The sequence below is a fragment of the Trichomonas vaginalis genome, chromosome VI, assembly GCF_026262505.1.
Source record: "Trichomonas vaginalis G3 chromosome VI, whole genome shotgun sequence".
NCBI lineage: Eukaryota > Parabasalia > Trichomonadida > Trichomonadidae > Trichomonas > Trichomonas vaginalis.
Window position 1 is genome coordinate 1,255,212 of NC_067208.1, and position 18,968 is coordinate 1,274,179.

Consider the following 18,968-nt stretch of genomic DNA (forward strand, 5'->3'; position numbering starts at 1 on the left):
AAATTTTATGCGATTTTGATTGGGAGTTGGAGGGTGTGAGTACTATAGCATGTAATAGTATCTCACACCCTCCAATTCTTCCTATGGCGCCGAAAAATTTTTGGTGAAATGCGACGACATTTCACCAAAAATTTTCGGCGCCATATAGAGAACTATAGTCTGCGAGGTACTGATTCTATCTATGTACCTCGCAGACCATAGTTCTCAGCCAAAATGGCTAATAATTTGAGAGTCTATATGATAATGTAAAAGTTAAAACATTCAAGTATTTAAGTATTTCTTTAAAATATTAAGTTTTTTATTTTTCCAATAAAATTCTAATATCAAATATTTTTATTTAACGATTAATTTTATTTAAGGGTTTCGTTTTGCGAAAAAAACGTACAATACGCAATTTCGCTAAAAAAACATTTAGCTAGCAATTTCGACCTTTGACTCCACTCAAGACGTCACTTTTTTAATTTTGCGGTATCATATTTTTGGAAAATCTTTATGAATATAGGTCAGGTAGATGGGGCTTCCAGGCACTTCGTGCCCTCTAGCCCCGGAGAAACTAGAGGAGGAATGATACAAAGACCAGATGAAAAAAATAAAAATATTATAATAAAATTAAATTTTTAGTCTTAAATTGTTTTTTTTTATTCGGTATATTCTGAATCTTGAATGTCTTGGAAATTTTCTTCTTCTTCGCTCTCTGAGGTGAGGATTTCTTCGACTTCTTCTTCTTCGCTCTCTGAGGTGAGGATTTCTTCGCCATTGGGAGCAACAAATCCTGCGATGAAAACTTTGTATATACCTTCTTGAGGAGTCTCTATGATGAAAGTCGTATTGTTGAGGAAATGGAACTCGACATCTTGAACAAATTGGCAACTGCTGTGTGTGAATTTTGCAATTGTGAGAGGCTTTCCTTTATAGCCCTTGGGAAAGCTTGAGATAGTTACTGTTCCTCCATATGGAACTCTGGCAGGAATATCTAAAGCAACAGTTGTTATAACGTGGAAATTGTCTAAGAATTGAGGCATAGGTTCAATGCAGTATAGTCGTTTTGACTGGTTGTCTTTTGTGTAGAAATATAAATAGAATGACCTTTCACCATGTTCATTCAATTCTTCCAAATAATTGTATGAATTTGGATATAAACGGACAAATTCAGCAATTTTAACTTCTTGTAAATGCTTCTGCAAGTTCTTTGGAAACAAGTGAATGAACTGGTCAATAGCTTGCAACGCTATGAGATTGGCAGTAACGGGTAAATATGAAGCAAACATGTCAACAAGTACGCCAGGGTCTTTGATTTCGTTTTCAAGAGGCTGAATGGCATCCATGACAGCTTGAAACATCTCGTTATAATCTCGATTGTCTTCTGAACCCCACTGTTCATTTAACTTATCTAACAATTCTAACCTTTTCTTTGCGTATTTTCTACGAACTTTCTCTGAAAGAGGAGTGTCGCTATCTTGTGTGTCTTGAATTTGAGACTTAAATTGTTTGCTAAAGGCGAGATATCGTGTTTGCGACCTAGTGGTCATTGCAGAATGTTCGATTGGATGTGTTTCTGTATTTTCGGGTGGTTGTGTTTCTGTATGTTCGATTGGAGTCTGATTGGTATGAACTTCTTCTGAAAATGCTTCTGTTCCGATAGTTGTTGTTGCCTGACCTGTTGGCTGAGCTGTTTCTTTGTGCAAATGCATATTGTCCAACAATTTGTCTTGAATTGTATGAGGAAGTTGCTTTGGTATTATAGGAGGTCGTAAGGGTTTTGAGAATGGTGAGACATAAGTTGTAGGAACTTTAACTGCAGAGGTAGTCGAAGAATTGTTTGCGACACTTGTTCTTCCTTCCATTATGAAAAATGAACTGTTTTTTTCGGACTACTCATAGAAAAGTTTAAAATAAACCGTTTTCGTCAACGGTAACCCCCTCTATTTTTTTATTTTATTTAATAGTTACCGTTGGCAAACCGTTCCATCTCAAATATTGAATGAACTATAAACGTTTTTTGTTTTCTATATATACTTTTTTGTCCAACGGTAAAACTTTTTACACAACGGTTTTTGAGAGTCGTCGCCGTTGACTTTTTTTGTAGAGCACTCAAAATAGTATAACTTTGTCCGGACAAGTAAGGGTCTATCGTCGCTACAGGAAAAGTTACAGGCGTTCCAAGGAAGTATACTTTGAGAAGCCTTTTCCCCTTATAGAATGAGATAGGACGGTTATTTTACAAAACTGACAACACTTTGACCGAGTAGTTTTTTGTGCTGAACAAAAAGTGTCATATAAACATCTGTCAAAAACCGCTTTTTAACTTCACTTAAAATGCCACGTAAGCTACGTAAGAATATACGTAAGAGGAAGGGAGCATTGAAACATCCAATAGTAAAACTGACACCACAACAACAGTTGCAACAACAAATTATGAATGACCCCACTATGTTGCAACAAATGTCAAGCAACCCTATGCTTTTAAACCGAGTTATTGGTGCACAGAGTGGAGGTTTAAGAGCGGCACTTTTAGCGAAAATGGCAGGCTATGGTGGAGCTGCAGACGGAACAGCTTATAACCCTCAAAGTCAAATGAATTTGAGTTCACTCAAAAATCAAATAACAGATGTCAAAAAGTCAAACATAGACATACAGAAACAAATAAGTGAAAACGAAAAGAAACTAGAATATTGACAGACACACAAGAAACTCAATGAGTTAAACGTAGAGAAAAAGAAGAAAGAAGAACAACTGAAAGAACTAAGTACAGAGGAATATGCGAAAAAAGTGTCAGAAAAAAGCAGCAGAAGTAGCAAAAATGGAACAAGATGTTATAAATTTGAAAAACCATACTACTCAATATAAAGTACTGAAAATGAAGAAATAAAACAAAAAGCCCTGAAGACATATATGGATAGCGATGAGTATAAAAAAGAAGTTGAAGCAAATGTAAAGGCAGAAAAAACTTTACAGTTGCAAAACCAAACCGTACAGTATGAAAACTTAGCACAAGAAAGTAAAAATAACGACGCAGCCATGCAAAAGGCAATGAAAAGCGCAGAATATATAAAAGCTAATAATGACTGGTTAGATGCCCAAGCCAACGCTAAAGCAGCCCAACTTATAGGGTCAATAAGGACAAAAATACAAGCGGATGGAAGACAGTTCAAATGAAGCTTTAATGAATGCTGACTTTAAGAACGCCTTCGAAGCTCTTCATAGTAAGGTGAAACTAGTGAACGACTTCTCATCTGGAAAGAAACTGAAGTCTGAAGGTTTCGACAAAGAGTTAAGAGAAGTAGCACAAATATGACGAAAATAACAGATGCAGCAACGAGACAGGCAGTTCAAAGTGCCTATGACGCCGTTAGAGCAACTGTTGTGGAAAGTCAAGAAAAAGAGTTACAACAGACCAAAACAGACCTAGTAAATGCTTTCTTAAAAACGAAAAGTCAGGTAGGACATTATGCTGCAGATGGACATATGTGCCAGCTGGTGGAATTATATACTAGCTAGTGGAACTTATATACCACAAACCCTCCAAGAGAAGCACCTGCACCAGGACTACCTTAAAACATTTACATCGTCACATGGACACAGGACACAGGCATGCACCAAAACCAACACAACAACCAACAGTTCAAAACACTGCACCACAACCAACAGTTCAAAACACTGCACCACAACCAACAGTTCAAAACACTGCACAGCAACACAACCACAAACAGAGCAAGGACATAAAAGAAGTAGAGAACAAGGAAACCAAGAATTCTTAAAAATGCTTAAGGAAAATTATGGTTACCCAGATACTCTTGACTTTAGTGACAGATATAAAGAAGCTATTAGAAAGTTCAAGGAAGGAAATACTGACCCGAACCTATTTAGCTTTATGGCTCAGCAAAATGGGATATAATTTCAAACCTGGAAAATACAAGCTCGCTAAGGGATATGATTTAATAGCATATCATCCAAATGACATGAATGAATTTACTCCGAGATATTTGGTGTCAGAGCTAAATGATAATTCAACTCTCTTCATGAAACGCGTAAAAAATAGAGACGGAACGAAAGAAAGGTTATGAATGCGGATGACTTAAATAGGGAACTTTTTAAAAACGGTCTCGGAATATATGAAATGCCAGCAGATGAGGTACAAGAAACTCCACAGGAAGAAGTTCAGATACAACCAGACATGGAAGAAATAGTTCAGCAACAACAGCTAGAAGAGCCTGAAGGAAACGAACAAGTCCCTCCTTTGGAAACTAACTTCACAGAACTAGATGAAGATTTGGAACAGCCGAAAAATCTTGACCCTCAACAAGAGTATGCGGAGAATATGGAATCTTTCCAAGAGTCTAAGAAAAATTCGGCTGACATAGTAGAAGAATATCGAAAAATGTTCGCCGACATACAAAAGACTCCAACATCAGATGAAAATATTCAGCATAGAATGGAAGAACTGAAAGAAAGTGTACGCAAATACAACAATCCTTTTTACTTACGACCATATAACGTTCAATCTTTGGCTGAACTCGGTGAAAATAAAAGGTTAAATTTCACCAAAACATATAGAAATGAAACATTGTTTAAAGTTCATTCAGAACCTAACCAATATGGAAACAAACCTACTTTTGTTTCTGCAGACTATGGAACTACAATGAGATGGGGTCATAAAGCTAATCCGGATAGGTGGTTCATAAACTTACAACCACAATTCCAAGAAGTTGTAGACGCAATGGAAGTGAATGGTGAACCAGATATAGCTGGTATTTTCAGCGCGGCTTTAATGCCATTGAAAGATATGAAACATGCAGATATTTTGGACCAGTATGAAATGAACATGGCTGATGGAAATATAACACCTGACGTTCTAGAACATTTATCTCAAAGAACTACACAGAACCATAAAGATGGTATATTTGGTGAAGAGTTTAGAAAGAAAGTTAGGGAGAGAGAAGGAAGAGAACCTATTGTACATGACCTTGCAAACGAAAGTTTACAAAATGTCATAAAAACTTACTTTGCAGACAATGAACCGAGAATGGATGAATATTTAAGAAAACTCAAATGGACAGTACCAAATGAAATGTTAGTATTGAAAAACATGTTCCTTGACAAAATAAAACCAACTACAGAAATAAATGACGCAAGACTGAAACATTGGGTAAAAGCTTTCCCATTCACAAAAGATATTATTGGTAACATGGAAAGAAAACCAGAATGGCTACAAAAACATATATTTGGAAACGAGCTTATTCCATATGGACAAGCTCTTCAAACAGAGCTTGAACCGGAAACTCAGGAAAGAGTCATGCAAACAATACGCGAAGACTCAAATACAAACTATGACAAAATCTTTCTAGGATATAGGTTACCTGAGATGGGCGACCAGAGCCCAAAGGCAAAAAGGACATGGGAAATTTACAACATACTAGGTGAACATGAGGCAAAGATGCAACAACTTGAAGCAGAGGGCAAGTTACCAAAAGCGACACCAAAGAAGAAGAGTAGAACAAAGTGAAAATAGTGAAGAAGTAACTTCATCTAGTGAAAGTAGTGGCAATGAAGGAAAAAGAAGAGTTAAAAACTCAGTCAGGAAGAAAGTAAAGCTTGGTCCGACTATTATGACAAATAAATCCAACTATTCTATATTTTTACCCATATGAAATGTACGCCGCTCAGAATATAACGCCAACAGTTTTGGATGCCATGAACGGAAATGTTTCCGAATGGTATAACGAATGCGACAATGCCATTAGAAGGTCAGAAATAGTTCCTGGAACTTACGAATATACAACTGCTGTTTCTTATGGAAACGTAGGTGAGTTTGGAGAAGGTTCTTCAAAACAGTAGATATTGCTTGCGACAGGTTTCATATTATTTCTATTGACAACTCATTCTTATACGTGGAACAAGACATTGAAATAAAACCTTCTGCCAAGTTGTCTGACAAGAAAGGTTGCAATGGAATTTTCTATGTCGGATACCAATATGCTCCAGAAGTTTTCATGGGATATAAGATATATTCTAACTCTGACTTAGTTCAAACAGTAACATGGGCAAACTATGAATGGTTCGCTTTGAGAAACTCAGTACAACCACAAGCTAGAGAACAAACAGACCAAGTATGCAAATATTGAGAAAATAAGAAGACTTGACCCTAACGTTCCAGGAGTTTATGTTAACCTTTCTGGTTCAGATGGAAATGCTGTCACTAAAGTAAAACTGAAACTTAGAGTTCCTTTGTCATCTTTCCTCATCTTCAGGTTTTTAAGATACTTGCCAAACTGGGCAGGAAAAATTTCTATCGAACTTACTCCAAGCAAAAATAACTTAGTCATTGCACCAACACAAGACCCATTCACTCTTACAGACGTAAGGGAACAAATAAAACGTCATTCGCCGACTTTTGCAAAGACAAAGTTGACTTAGACTTTGGTTTCTCAAACTTCAACAATGAAGTAAACTATTATTTCAATGCTGCTGGAACTGCTTGGGACCCAGTTAAGTTACATGCGAAAAATTTGAATGCAAGAGAATAGAAAGCAGACTTGCAGTCTATATGTTGGACCCAGATATTTCAAATGCTTTAGCTGCCAAATATATTGCAGTTCCACTTATGTTCCCTATACACCAAATATCTGTCAAAGACTTTGCAGGTGAAGTTGGAAACCAAAGTGCTGACCCAGGTGCAAGAACAGATATTGCTTTAACAACTGCAATGAAACATGCAGATACTATGTTTGTACTGTTCAGACGAACTATAAATGACTATTCTTGTTTCTACAACCCCGGTATTAAATATCATATAAACATAGATGGCAAATATTATCCAAGAGAAGAATATTCTACAGTTGAGGATATGAGGTCATACAACTTGACATTAGATGCTATGAACTTTAACAACAACTTCACAACAACCATTAACCCTGAAATGCAAAGTTCTATTATGCCATATGTGAAAGTATGGACTCATACAGGAGGTCAAAAAACTCAATATACAAATGGAGACCGTTCAAACTTTTGGCTTGGCATTCCATTTGCTGACTCAGAAGACTTTATGGGTGGTATTTCAACTGTTGGTACTGTACAAATACAATATACTGGTGACAGAGACGGTCCAGATGAATTGAAAGCAAAGAAGTTTACAAAACCAATAGCACTTTTCACGGAAGATGCTCTTTTGAAGATTCGTTCGATGAAACCTGCTGGGGCTCCTCAGATTGGCATAACGACAGCTTCCATCGAGCAGATTTTGGCAGCAGGTCAGTAAGTTGTTCTTGAACTGACTTCTCTCCGTCAAATATTGACAGTACGCCAGTTTTGACATAATATTGTAAGATAAACTTACCTTTAGAAATATCTGTAAGTTTTGTTGTTATATTTTTGTCAACGTCAAGAACTTTCACCATTTCAGTTATACTAACTTTCTTTGCTTTATGAAAATATTTTGGTTCAGCAAAGACTGCTATTCTATAACATTTACCATTGTTTGTATAAAGAACTATTCTGTCAATGTATTTGTATTGTTTGTGTGTGTAAACTTTGTTCTGCTTCAATTCGAAGAGATACTCGAATACGTCCATCTTTTTATTCTAAGTAAAATGTCATTTCCGAAAAATAGAAGCGTGAATGTTTCAAAAGGTTTAATGGCGGTGGCAGATGTGAAGTTAAATTCACCAACTCAAACAAACAGTCAAAGTGTTGTTGTCAATGGCAAAGACAGAGATGTTGAAGTGGGGAAACCATACGAAGACGAAGATGGTATAACAATTGTTCCTGTAAAAGAACAACCAACATATCCTGAAGTTAGCAGAGACTTAAGTTCTGTTGCAGATATTCGAAACGACTACCAACAACTGAAAGACAAACTTCAAACTCAGGAGAAGATTTGTCAAGCTTTAAGTATAATGTTAAACTTGGTCGAACACAACCCTGTAAAAGTGAACTCATATGTCATTGCACCTCATGAAGTTTTGAAAGAACTATTGAAACTTTTGACAGAGGCAGACGATATAAACATCAAAGAAATAGAACCCGACATTAGTTGCTGTGGTGTTTCATATAATGCCATTGACAAGATATACGTTATGAAAGGAGGTGAAACGTTGAACTTAAAATATAGTTTCCCAGACGTTATAAAAATATTTGACGACCACAACATTTCATTAAAATTTATTTGCTAAGTAAATGGCAGAAGACATAATGGTTTATACTATTACGACTAAAAACCCTGAGTCATATAATTCTATAACAACAAACTTACAAAGTCCTCAAGGACGATATTGTAAACTAACCTTAAACACAATGACGACTAAAGCCTGTTTTGCTCTTTTGACACCAGAGAGACTTTATTGTTGTGAATGGTAAAAAATACTCCTTTGAAGATACTTACTCAGATATACCACCAACAGGTTTTGTTGACTTATTTAATACTTTAAGTACGGGTGTAACATGTGCTGCAACTAGAGCAGGTTTCATTATGTTTGGATGTCCGACTGAGTTTACTATAAACAATATGAGCTATAATACAAAACTTATATCTGGTTTTTACTACCAACAGTTTCCTATAACAGGAAAAGGTGTCATACAGGAATGTCTATTCCATTGACATTAAGCACACCAATCTTATATATTGTTTCAAACTTAGGTTCAAAGTGTTATTCGAATGTCGACAGAAACTATTATGACCAAAAGATACTTATGCGTATAAACAATACTTTCTCTGCTGGTTTGCCTATTGTTCATTCGAATGCAGAATTTTCAACCTTAGTGAACTCAAACACTTTGGCAAGTATAACGTTGACATTAGTTGACGCAAACTTTGTTCCTGTAAAACTTTTATGTCCTATGTATTTGTCAATGACGGCAGAAAGTTTCGAATTGGAAGATGCAACTGGTGAAAGTATTGTATTACAAGAACAACTTCAACAACAAATAGCTCAAGAACAACAAATGCAACAAATAGCTCAAGAACAACAAAGTCAAGAATAAAAAAAATATTTTTTTTATTTTTATAAAAATGTACAGAATAGATGTTTCAGATTTTTATGACTTCCAAGCATTCAGAAATATGTGTCCATTTAGAGACTATAACAAAGCAGTCGAGAATTTGAAACGTTTAGTCATTTATGTCGACTCTGCCCCAGAATGTTATGTTATGAAAGAATGGGATGTAGTCTTTAACAAACCTAAAGCGACAATAGTGTTCAGAACAAGAATGTAGACAGAAACTTAAGAAATAAAAGTCGTACAAGTTGGCATGAAGATGTTAGATGCTTGGGATATCTTATTGTCAAAGTTAGAAGATTTTTCAGTTCGAGGTATAAAGTTCTATACACCTTCTCCAAACTTCTATTCTATCTTCACTGGATATAAATACGAACAAGTAGAATGGAAAGAAAATATTATAGAAGCTTGGTTAGACCATGTCAAAGAAATTATATGCAATGGAAACGAAAGAGTCTATGAGTATATCTTATGTTGGTTTGCAAATCTTACAACATCCAAGTGCTAAAAATGAAACTGCTCTCATTATAATTGGAAAACAAGGAACTGGTAAGAACACATTCTTTACAGATATTTTGTGCAAACTGTTAGAAGGTTATTCGAACCGAATATGACAAACTTAGAAAACATCTGTGGCAAGTTTAACTCCTCAATAGAGAATATGAAACTTATAGTTTGCAATGAACTTCAAAGTATAATACAACAAAAGTTTTGAACTCAGATGCTTTGAAGAGTCTTATAACAGACAAAGTTGGAGTTGTTGAAAGAAAGTATAAAGACCAAAGAGTTTGTGAAAATGTTGCAAACTTCATTATGGTTTCAAACAATGCTGTTCCGATGAAGTTAGAAAGTTCTGACAGAAGATATGTAGTTGTCAGAACGTCAGATTCTCATATGCAAGATACAGAATATTTTGACGACTTAGCAGAAACTTTGACATCTGACTTTTACAACCACTTGTTCTCATATTTTATGACATTAGATATTTCTAAGTTCAATCCAAGACAAATTCCACATACCGAAGAGAGACAAACATTGTTAGAAGCAAACAAGAGTGTATATGAACTGTTCATAGATGAAACTGACTTTGTGTCATTAGATGAAAGGTCATTGTACGATTCGTATAAACAATATTGTCAAGAATATGGTTATATGGCAGCGTCTAAACGTACATTCTTGGCAAATGTCAAAAGTCTTTTAGACGTACAGAATGGTGTATATACAAAGAAAATTTTTCTGAGTAAATTTAAAAAAAAATATTTTTTTATCCGATAGAAAAGATGACGAAATTCATCTCAGTAAACAAGTACATGTCAGGACTTAAAGAAGAACTAGACCCATTCACATATTTGAATGTTTACTTCTACCATTTTGAAAAGTCTTCATTCAGCAAAGTTTGGAACATCGAACAGTTAAGTTTGCTATTGTGACTAAAAATGGTGCGAAATTTGAAGACTTAGACATAGAAGGTTTGTTAACAGTCAAAGAAAGTTTTGACAGAAGGTTCTCAAACCTTAAAGAAGGCAAAGCATACAAACTTGTTATACCTTATGAACCAAAGAAAGCAGACGACTATGAATATTATGAGTCTAAGATAGTTGAAGTTCAAGGTAAATTGGGTAAAAAGATTTTAGAGTCTAAGCCAGTGTTTGCTCCTAAAGAGGAAGAGAACATTGACATTGACCCAGAAATGTTCTAAAAATAAAATTTTATTTTTACATGTCAAATTTCTTTTTCTCTGGAACTGGTTCAGGTTCTTTCTTCTCTTCTTCTACTTTCTTTTCTTTCTTTTCTCTCTTCTTCTTTCTGGTGGAGTTATGTCAAATTTGGCGCAACTATATTTATGTAAAAGTTCTTTGTCCTTTAATAGCTCATCTATTCTGTTTTCTATTTCATCTTCAAGAACAGCGCATGTGTCTTCTTTGCATTCTAAGAAGTTTTGTTGGACTTCATCTCTCCAAGAGGCGTCATCTCTGTCAACAAGTCTGTCATTGACAAATTTTAAGACTGCTCTGCTTAATGTTTTATGGTTCTTGTCATATTCCCAGAAACAGAACTTTAGAACAAATTCACCTTTCTTGTTTACACTATGTAAGATTTTATGGTCGACAGATGTTTTGCTGTCGAAAAGCTTGTCTCGAATATAGATAGCGAAATCGCTAGACATTTTCTAAAAGATAAAAATTTTAATTTTTCTAAAAATATGTTAGAAAAAAAGTTTGCTGACATTGACAAGAAATTTGAGAATGTTTTAAACAAGAACAAGAGGAAGTTAGAAAATGCTCAGATAAAGCCTATACATGACAAGTTCTTATTTGCTCAGAATGGTATAACAGGTCTAATTGCACCACCTGGGTCGGGTAAGACTTTCACTTATCTTAAAATGGCTGCACAACAACAAGAACTAGATGAGAAGAACCCATTCTATGAGTTAGTTGTTATTTGTAGTACTTCTGGTCAATTTGACCAAACCGTCAATTCGTTCAAAGATATTATAAAGAAGTCTAAGTTAGTATGTATAAAGGATACTGAGTTGTTAGATTGGATAAAGAAGTACCAAAGAAGGGTTTTGAAGTACAATGCTATAAATGAGTATGTCAATTCGAAGTTTAAAGACCCAAATGAGGAAATGCAGAGAATATTAGAGAAGAAACACTTCAGAAACAAACAGAAAGAGATAGAATACATTTCGAAGAAATTGCAATCTTACGATTGGAAGACATACCCTCATAGGTGTCTTCTTATCTTAGATGATTTCGCCTCTCATCCTTTGTTAAAGAATAGAGAACAAGATATGTGTCGAATTCTTAAGAAGCTCAGACACTTTAACATCTCAGTTGTCATTTGTGTACAGACAGCAAAGAGTTTAAGTAAGGATGTAAAGAGAATACTTACTGACATTGTACTTTTCCCCGGATTGTCCGAAGACGATTTCATGGAACTTATGAAAGAGTCCATGGCAGGTAAGTTTGACAGACATGAACTATGGGAGAAGTACAAAGTCATACAAGACCCTCATACTTCTTTCAGAATTCATATCTACGCAAACAAAGTTCAAATTGTAAAAAGTCAAGCTTGAAAAATAAAGAGTTCATTTACTCTACTTGTTTGAAGTTGTCAAAATACTCTGTTATTTTTTCCTTTAACAATGGCAAATCTTCTTTGAAGGTAAGTATTGTACAACCTTTCATATCATAGTGTGTTTGAGGTAACGTATCTTGAACTATTTGTTTCACATCTTCATTTGGGGTCATTGAAATCGGTAAGTTTTCGCGATAGAACCAATTTCTGTCAGATTTGTAAATCTTAGCAAGGTCGTAAAAGCTTTTGTTGTTTCTTCTGACTAAATGCAACATAACCATATCTTTATCTTCTTCATTTTCCATCTCTTCAGTATAAATCATATACTTATAGTTCTTTTCCTTTCCTTTTGGTACCGAACGTGGTATTCTTTTCTGAATGCTTTTGTCTTTTGCTTCAAGCTTGTTTTCCATCTCTTCACGTTCTTGTCTATGAATTTCGTCAAGAAGTCTGTAAATATACCAAGCATAACGAGGCGAAGCCCACATTGCAACAGCATTTACAAGAAGTCTATGTACATAATATCCTCTCAAACCGTTTGGCAATTTTTCACGATTTTCGTACGGAATCTCGACTCGTGGTTTTCCTCGGGTCGCAAACATATGAGGAAATTCTTCTAAAAGTTCTTTTGTCTGTTGGTTTTCAAACCAATGATGTGCTTGCTTTGTAGAACGAAGAGCATTCAAAATACTTTGCATTTGGTACATGTCATCTTTGACTGAACGAATGAGACGTAACTGTTTGTTATACTGTATGTACTCGTATTCTTCATTTATGGCTTCATGAACGATAGCAGTTGTTGTGTTCTCTGTTGTTGACATATCTGTCTTTACATACAAAATAAAAAAATTTGTTAGAAAAAAATTAGCGTTATTTTTACATTATGACACGAAGTGAAGGTTTGCACTTCGTCAAAAATTAGCGTTATTTTTACATTATGACACGAAGTGAAGGTTTGCACTTCGTCAAATTTTAGCGTTATTTTTACATTAGGACACGAAGTGAAGGTTTGCACTTCGTCAAAAATAACAGTTATATAATGAAAAAGTGTCATTTTTTTCATGTCCGAAGACTCGAAGGTGCAACACTTCCAAAATACCGACGAACTCAGAAGAGCAGCATGGCAGTATGTTCTTGACAACTTCTTTGAGTTCTCCAGGTACACCTTGGAAAATGCTGAAGAACTCCGACACAGAGAATTTGGAGAAATTGCACTCCAATACTACCTTGACAAACAAAGGGTAAACAAAGGGTAAACAAAGGGTAAATTAAGACTAAAAACTTAACGTTTAAAAAGTGACGTTTTTATGAGCTCCGAGTCACCGAGAAAACTTGGTCAGATGTTAGCAGCTTACTTCCCCGAGGAGGATGGAAGCGTTACATACATCAGGTTCAAAAACAACGAACCTGGAATTGCGTACAAAATTCGCAATTACATGACCATGGAAGAGTACGAAAGGTTCCTACAAGAGAAACCAGCTCTAAACAACTCAGAAAAGAAAGAATAAAAAGTTTAACTCGTAATTGTTTATTTTTTTTACTTGTATGGGCAAGCTGCAAGAATGAAGTCGACTATCTCAGTCTTTGTCTTGACCAGTTGGACGGCTCTTGTGAGTATGTCTGTTTTGCGGTCTCCAGCTGGTGTCTGACCTTCGTAATTGCGCATGTTCTTGAGAGCTCCAACTGTAAATGGTTGTAGGATGAAGAGTCTCTCAGACTGCTTGAGGTAGTCTTCACGGTCACGAACCGAATCTGTGGTACGAGTCGAATCGGTTGATTTGAGGGAAGAGAGTGAGAACCTGTCTTCTTCCATTGGGGTAGTAGCATACTCTTTGCGTAAGCGGTTCAGACCTTCCTCGAACTCTTGGTCTCTCTTGGATTGAGATTGGAATTGTGGGGCAGGGTTTTGCATAAACATCCAAGGGTTGGGGAAGTAAGGCATAGGCTGAGGAGGGTAGTTCGGGAAGCCTTGTGGTGGGTAGTAACCTTGAGGTGGAAATTGGTAGTAAATCGGAGGTACTTGCTGGAACTGAGGTGCAGGGGCTGGTGCTTTAGGTTCCTCTGGTTTGGGAATGGACTGGGTTGGTGGTACGTCGGACATTGTCTTGAAACAGTACAAATATTGTTCTGAAGCAGTGCAAGTCTTGTTTTGAAAAAGTACAAGTATTGTTCTGAAGCAGTGCAAGTATTGTTCTGAAAAAGTACAAGTATTGTTCTGAAGCAGTGCAAGTATTGTTCTGAAAAAGTACAAGTATTGTTCTGAAACAGTACAAGTATTGTTCTGAAAAAGTACAAGTATTGTTCTGAAAAAGTACAAGTATTGTTCTGAAACAGAAAATTTTTCTCACAAATTGAGAGCTTTTACGGGAAATTTGTTCTGAAAAAGTACAAGTATTGTTCTGAAAAAGTACAAGTATTGTTCTGAAAAAGTACAAGTATTGTTCTGAAGCAGTGCAAGTATTGTTCTGAAAAAGTACAAGTATTGTTCTGAAGCAGTGCAAGTATTGTTCTGAAAAAGTACAAGTATTGTTCTGAAGCAGTGCAATGGACAACATCGAGCCATTAGATGAGGCAATTTACCTTATAGAGATAAATGAAGTTGTTAAGCAGTACTTGGGCAAGGACAAAGCCAACAAGTCCCTCGGCTTCTGGTTGTCTGGAAGAGGTGCGCTGAAAATCGAAATTGAAACCGGAATTCCAATTCAAATACCAGAAAACACTCCTGTAGACGACATAAAGGAGATGAAGAAAGAAGCTCTTCTCAAGTTCTTTGCAAAGCGCCCATGGATACAACTTCCAAACAGAGAGAGTCCAATTCCACGAATTATACAAATTCTCAGAGCACTGTTCCACTTCTCAGGACGGCCGTTCTTCATAACCTCAGAAGGCGACATCCAACCAGTTCTGTAAACCTTAACGTTTAGAGTAAAAACATTTTTTTTCATTTTTTGAATGAAGCAAGTTAAATTCGTCCCACACCAATCTCAATGGACCGATGAAGAGTTTCAAGCCATAGTTGAAGACGTTGAGAACGACATAGACGGCGAACTTGAAGGAGCTCAAATCACAATTGCAACCAAAATTGCAGAAGTCAAGGAACAGATAGCTCCACTTAAAGCTACCAAAGCTACTCTTGACCTCATGGATAGTTACCGTTTAGATGTCAAGAGTGGAATAAGACAATTAAAATTAAAACTTCTAAACTACGAAGCTATACTCCAAAAGTTAGCAGAAATGAGAAGACTTTACCAGAGCTACTTACATGTAAGGGACTTACCTTCAAGCAGGCCGACCAAAGATGAATTTGTTGACATTGTCCCAATTTTGTCCGAAAGTCAGCTCAGATGTTTCGAACTGCTCCCAACATATCCAGAATATGAACGTTTGCCTGAACTCTTCCACAATCTCAAAAAACGTTTTTTGGTTCTCATGTTCCAAACTTTTATCGGAAGAGACAACAAACGTTCAGAAGAAGAACAAGATATTATTTTAAACTTGTTGTATGACATAACTGTCATAACAAGCTTTTTGAAGTAAAACCGCCATTCTCAAACCACTTCATTTTTTCGATGTCCGAACAAGCACCGAAGCCAAACTCAATGGCAGATGTCCTTTCAAGGTTGCCAGACAAGCGCCCAGTTCAAATTCAAATTGCCCAATTGAACGCTCATCTGTCAAACACCATTAAGACTCTCCAAAGTAGTCTTATGTTAGAGATAGCCAATCTCAAAGCCAATGTCCTCACGAACCAAGCTTCCAATGAGAAAGTCCTGAACGATTTCGCGGAAACCTTGCGCCAATACGACATAGAGAACCAAAACCTTGCCCGACTCATCTACCGTTTCTTCGAAGAGATAGACGCCATCTGGAAGGTACTCGGAAAGGACAGAACATGCAACACCGTAATTCGTGAACACAGAATTGCCGAAGGTATTATCAAAGAAGAGGAAGAAGAGGAAGAAGAGGAAGAAGAGGAAGAAGAGAAACACGAAGAAGTTCCTGAAGCCGCTACATGGGCAACCCTTGTTGCCGATGACGCTTACGAAATTTCCCAACCCTACCCATACAAAATCCGCAACAAGGAGACAGGCAAGGTTCTTACCCCAGTCCTCAACAACTTGGGACACTTGAACCTTAACCTTCGGAATTACGGTTCAATTTCCATGGGAAGGCTTGTCGGTATGCAATGGGTTCCAAATCCAGACAAGAAGACGAGGGTCAGACACATTGACGGTGACAAGCTCAACAACCGTAAGGAGAACCTCGAGTGGTTCTAAGAGTAAAAAAATTTTATTTTAGGGGAAACCCCAAGTAAATTTAGGTGTTTATTTGGATAAGTATGTTAAATTAAGGGTAATTTGCAAAATTAGTTCCCGACCTTTGAATTGGACTCTTTCGTTATCCCAGTTGCGTAGGAGGTCGTCCCAGAGGAGTTGGTAGAATTGCCAATCCAAGGACGATTTGTCCTCCCAGGCATTGAGGATGTACTGCTCGTAGAGTTTCATGACCTCTGCCTTGCACCAGACACCCTCTCCCTTGGAACGTAAGGCTTCTTCGAAGTGCTCGAATGCGATTGGCTGCATGACCATCCGAAATGACACTTTTTGTCCGTTTGGTCAATGTTCGTGTCTCGTGCCATAGTCGACGAAAATACAGACAAACAGGTTATATATGAGTTTGAGACCAAGAATGGTGTAACTCGACCTGTCCGATTCAAAGACTCCGAGGGCGACCATGAAATTAAACGGAAATTAGCTAGGAAGGAATATAAAAATTTTTTACTTCATGCAATGTTTTATTTCTGTGCCGTCTTCAAGTATGCCCCAATACTTACGCTTGGAGAGGACATGAACTTCGGAAAATACCTTATCTAGCTTAAAACAGCCCATCTTTTCACCGACCATTCCCATTTCAATGAGTTTGTTATAGCCTTCTTCGTTCGTCATGAGTGCGTCAATGTTCTCATAGTAAACCTTCACTTTGGATTTGACTTCCGAGAAGAACTCATTGTAGTTGTCAAGTACTGCCTTTGCGAACTGAGGGTAAGACCAATGTTCGACAATAGGTTTTAATGTGGTTACTAAGCCACTTTGACCTTGAGTGAATTCGTACTTCAAAACAAAAGGAGAAAACCTTTCAACAAAGTTGTCGACCTTCTCATAATGTTTACTCTTCATCTCTTGAGGTTTCTTAATGGAATATCCCCATGTCGAATTCATAAGCAATTTGAGTGTCATTGCAAGTTTGGGGTTTGAAGCTTTCCTAATATCATACAGTTGTTGTATGACTTTTCCAACTGTATAGTTCCTTCCCGGGAACTCACCATCTTCGTTTGGAATTCCAGTCGGAATATATTGGACAAACCTCATGTACGCAGCGTTAAGGTCGACATAGTATATCTTTTCATCTGAGTCGAACTTGTCGCAACCAATTGGTCCAGTTTGTGGAAATTCAAGTGAGTCTCTTATCTTCTGAGAAACTTCTCCTGTTATCTCATAAACATCGTCGAAGCAACCTGTTTCATATAAAACCTTCTGACCTAACTCAGATGCTCTCCAATACAATTTGACGTCAATTGGATGTCTCAATGGAAGTTTGTTTATAGCATCTTGAAGTTCTTGCAACCTCATTGGAAGTTCTTCTGGTTCAGGTTGGTATCCGAACAATCCAACTCCTTGTGGAATTGTGTACTTCTTTTGTACTAGAACTTTTCTGGAACAACTTTTGGTCTTGCTAACAATGAAAAGTTTGTTTCGTCTTTGGTTACAAAGTTTCCGTCAGCTTGTCATCTGGAATTGGTTCCAACAAACCTTTCTCGAAAAGAATGTTTACAGCTCTGACAATGTTGCACTTGCCTTTTCCGAACAATGGGTTTGTAAGACTTTCGTTCAACATGAAGTGGTTGTGGACAATTGCAATCTTCAACCATGGTAAGTCTTTGTCAACAACATAGTCGTCATGTGAAGAACCTTTAGCTGTAGGTATGTTGACTCGGATATTGACATTTGCCAACGGTGCAATTTTTGCCAATTGACCTCTGAGAATGTACCTTGTCTTCACACAATGACTCAAGATACTTCATCTTCTCATCTGTAACAAGACCAGAGTTCCTGAGACATGTAAGAATGCAAGGTTCATTGACAATTGTTTCAATTGAATTGTAAATTCCATACCTTGTCAAGTCAATGTCAGACTTATTTATGAACGGAAAGTATCCAGCATGTTGTCTGACTGCTTGAGGGTTAGGTTGGTACCATTCGAACTTGACACTTGCAATTCCTTCAATTGCATTCAAAATGTCTGAGTCGGAGTCAACCATTTGTTCTCTCTTTGTAGTCTTGAAAGCGTCAAGAAGTTTTGCGGCTGTTTGTTCATTGCCATTTGCATAGTAAATGTGACCATCCAAATCCGTTATGGTCAATCTGAGATTGTGTCCTTTCTTATTTCCGTCTTGTATGGCAGCAAGTACACCCATGAAGCCTTCTTTGTTCTTTTCCTTCGTCAAAGTTTACTGTAAAGGTTCGACCAGATGTAATTTGACTTCTAACTTCACGATACTTTTCATATGCATATCTTGTTCTTTCCATGGGAGCATGTGTGTCTTCACCTTTTCCTTTTTTCCTTCTCAAAGGATGCAATTGTTCGTCATGTTTCCAGTAGAATCTGGCAAAGCCGTCGTGTCCTTCAACTCGAGAGTTCACTAACATCGAAAGGCATGTCCATAAGACGTTCTTCTTTCTAACCTCTCTAGTCTGTTTGGATAATTTGCACGTGCTGTTTCCAAATCCATTTCGTAGCGACCAGACAATTTGTCATAGACTTTTATGGGTCTTCCCTTCCTATATTTAAACTTCTTCGAACTCTCCAACCATATCTTTGCAACTCTGCTTTTATTC

General features: G+C 36.9%; 16 protein-coding genes and 1 pseudogene across 17 annotated transcripts, besides 1 other annotated feature; 11 read left to right on the forward strand and 6 right to left on the reverse strand.

Moving 5' to 3' along the window:
• Nucleotides 1-638: 638 nt before the first annotated feature.
• Nucleotides 639-1,325, reverse strand: TVAGG3_0783910 (attachment subunit-related family; the record flags this gene model as incomplete). The annotated part of the gene is made up of 1 exon (XM_051246459.1): nucleotides 639-1,325. The coding sequence occupies one exon, from the start codon at nucleotides 1,323-1,325 to the stop codon at nucleotides 639-641; it is 687 nt and encodes a 228-aa protein (XP_051081934.1).
• Nucleotides 1,326-2,316: 991 nt separating this feature from the next.
• On the forward strand, nucleotides 2,317-2,647 carry TVAGG3_0783920 (protein of unknown function, DUF4106 family; the record flags this gene model as incomplete). The annotated part of the gene is made up of 1 exon (XM_051246460.1): nucleotides 2,317-2,647. A coding segment is annotated over one exon (331 nt), but the record flags the coding sequence as incomplete, so codon positions are not given.
• A 1,935-nt stretch (nucleotides 2,648-4,582) lies between these two features.
• Nucleotides 4,583-18,968: part of a mobile genetic element that runs on past the window's edge.
• Nucleotides 5,024-5,503, forward strand: TVAGG3_0783940 (protein of unknown function, DUF4106 family; the record flags this gene model as incomplete). Its single annotated transcript, XM_051246461.1, has 1 exon — nucleotides 5,024-5,503. One exon carries the CDS (start codon nucleotides 5,024-5,026, stop codon nucleotides 5,501-5,503), a length of 480 nt encoding a protein of 159 aa, XP_051081936.1.
• TVAGG3_0783950 (protein of unknown function, DUF4106 family) lies at nucleotides 6,602-7,255 on the forward strand (the record flags this gene model as incomplete). Its single annotated transcript, XM_051246462.1, has 1 exon — nucleotides 6,602-7,255. The coding sequence occupies one exon, from the start codon at nucleotides 6,602-6,604 to the stop codon at nucleotides 7,253-7,255; it is 654 nt and encodes a 217-aa protein (XP_051081937.1).
• TVAGG3_0783960 (protein of unknown function, DUF4106 family) lies at nucleotides 7,632-8,168 on the forward strand (the record flags this gene model as incomplete). The annotated part of the gene is made up of 1 exon (XM_051246463.1): nucleotides 7,632-8,168. The coding sequence occupies one exon, from the start codon at nucleotides 7,632-7,634 to the stop codon at nucleotides 8,166-8,168; it is 537 nt and encodes a 178-aa protein (XP_051081938.1).
• Nucleotides 8,578-8,976, forward strand: TVAGG3_0783970 (uncharacterized protein; the record flags this gene model as incomplete). Its single annotated transcript, XM_051246464.1, has 1 exon — nucleotides 8,578-8,976. The coding sequence occupies one exon, from the start codon at nucleotides 8,578-8,580 to the stop codon at nucleotides 8,974-8,976; it is 399 nt and encodes a 132-aa protein (XP_051081939.1).
• On the forward strand, nucleotides 9,690-10,235 carry TVAGG3_0783980 (annotated as a pseudogene). The gene has a single exon. A coding segment is annotated over exon 1 (546 nt).
• On the reverse strand, nucleotides 10,828-11,158 carry TVAGG3_0783990 (uncharacterized protein; the record flags this gene model as incomplete). Its single annotated transcript, XM_051246465.1, has 1 exon — nucleotides 10,828-11,158. A coding segment is annotated over one exon (331 nt), but the record flags the coding sequence as incomplete, so codon positions are not given.
• On the forward strand, nucleotides 11,621-12,070 carry TVAGG3_0784000 (protein of unknown function, DUF4106 family; the record flags this gene model as incomplete). The annotated part of the gene is made up of 1 exon (XM_051246466.1): nucleotides 11,621-12,070. One exon carries the CDS (start codon nucleotides 11,621-11,623, stop codon nucleotides 12,068-12,070), a length of 450 nt encoding a protein of 149 aa, XP_051081941.1.
• On the reverse strand, nucleotides 12,087-12,893 carry TVAGG3_0784010 (KilA, N-terminal/APSES-type HTH, DNA-binding family; the record flags this gene model as incomplete). The annotated part of the gene is made up of 1 exon (XM_051246467.1): nucleotides 12,087-12,893. The coding sequence occupies one exon, from the start codon at nucleotides 12,891-12,893 to the stop codon at nucleotides 12,087-12,089; it is 807 nt and encodes a 268-aa protein (XP_051081942.1).
• Nucleotides 13,380-13,580, forward strand: TVAGG3_0784020 (uncharacterized protein; the record flags this gene model as incomplete). Its single annotated transcript, XM_051246468.1, has 1 exon — nucleotides 13,380-13,580. One exon carries the CDS (start codon nucleotides 13,380-13,382, stop codon nucleotides 13,578-13,580), a length of 201 nt encoding a protein of 66 aa, XP_051081943.1.
• On the reverse strand, nucleotides 13,610-14,173 carry TVAGG3_0784030 (uncharacterized protein; the record flags this gene model as incomplete). The annotated part of the gene is made up of 1 exon (XM_001288605.1): nucleotides 13,610-14,173. One exon carries the CDS (start codon nucleotides 14,171-14,173, stop codon nucleotides 13,610-13,612), a length of 564 nt encoding a protein of 187 aa, XP_001288606.1.
• TVAGG3_0784040 (uncharacterized protein) lies at nucleotides 14,623-14,982 on the forward strand (the record flags this gene model as incomplete). Its single annotated transcript, XM_001283165.2, has 1 exon — nucleotides 14,623-14,982. A coding segment is annotated over one exon (360 nt), but the record flags the coding sequence as incomplete, so codon positions are not given.
• TVAGG3_0784050 (uncharacterized protein) lies at nucleotides 15,025-15,609 on the forward strand (the record flags this gene model as incomplete). Its single annotated transcript, XM_051246469.1, has 1 exon — nucleotides 15,025-15,609. The coding sequence occupies one exon, from the start codon at nucleotides 15,025-15,027 to the stop codon at nucleotides 15,607-15,609; it is 585 nt and encodes a 194-aa protein (XP_051081944.1).
• Nucleotides 15,642-16,349, forward strand: TVAGG3_0784060 (cytochrome B-C1 complex subunit 6, mitochondrial family; the record flags this gene model as incomplete). The annotated part of the gene is made up of 1 exon (XM_051246470.1): nucleotides 15,642-16,349. The coding sequence occupies one exon, from the start codon at nucleotides 15,642-15,644 to the stop codon at nucleotides 16,347-16,349; it is 708 nt and encodes a 235-aa protein (XP_051081945.1).
• Nucleotides 16,398-16,661, reverse strand: TVAGG3_0784070 (uncharacterized protein; the record flags this gene model as incomplete). The annotated part of the gene is made up of 1 exon (XM_051246471.1): nucleotides 16,398-16,661. One exon carries the CDS (start codon nucleotides 16,659-16,661, stop codon nucleotides 16,398-16,400), a length of 264 nt encoding a protein of 87 aa, XP_051081946.1.
• On the reverse strand, nucleotides 17,089-17,702 carry TVAGG3_0784080 (DNA/RNA polymerases family; the record flags this gene model as incomplete). The annotated part of the gene is made up of 1 exon (XM_051246472.1): nucleotides 17,089-17,702. A coding segment is annotated over one exon (614 nt), but the record flags the coding sequence as incomplete, so codon positions are not given.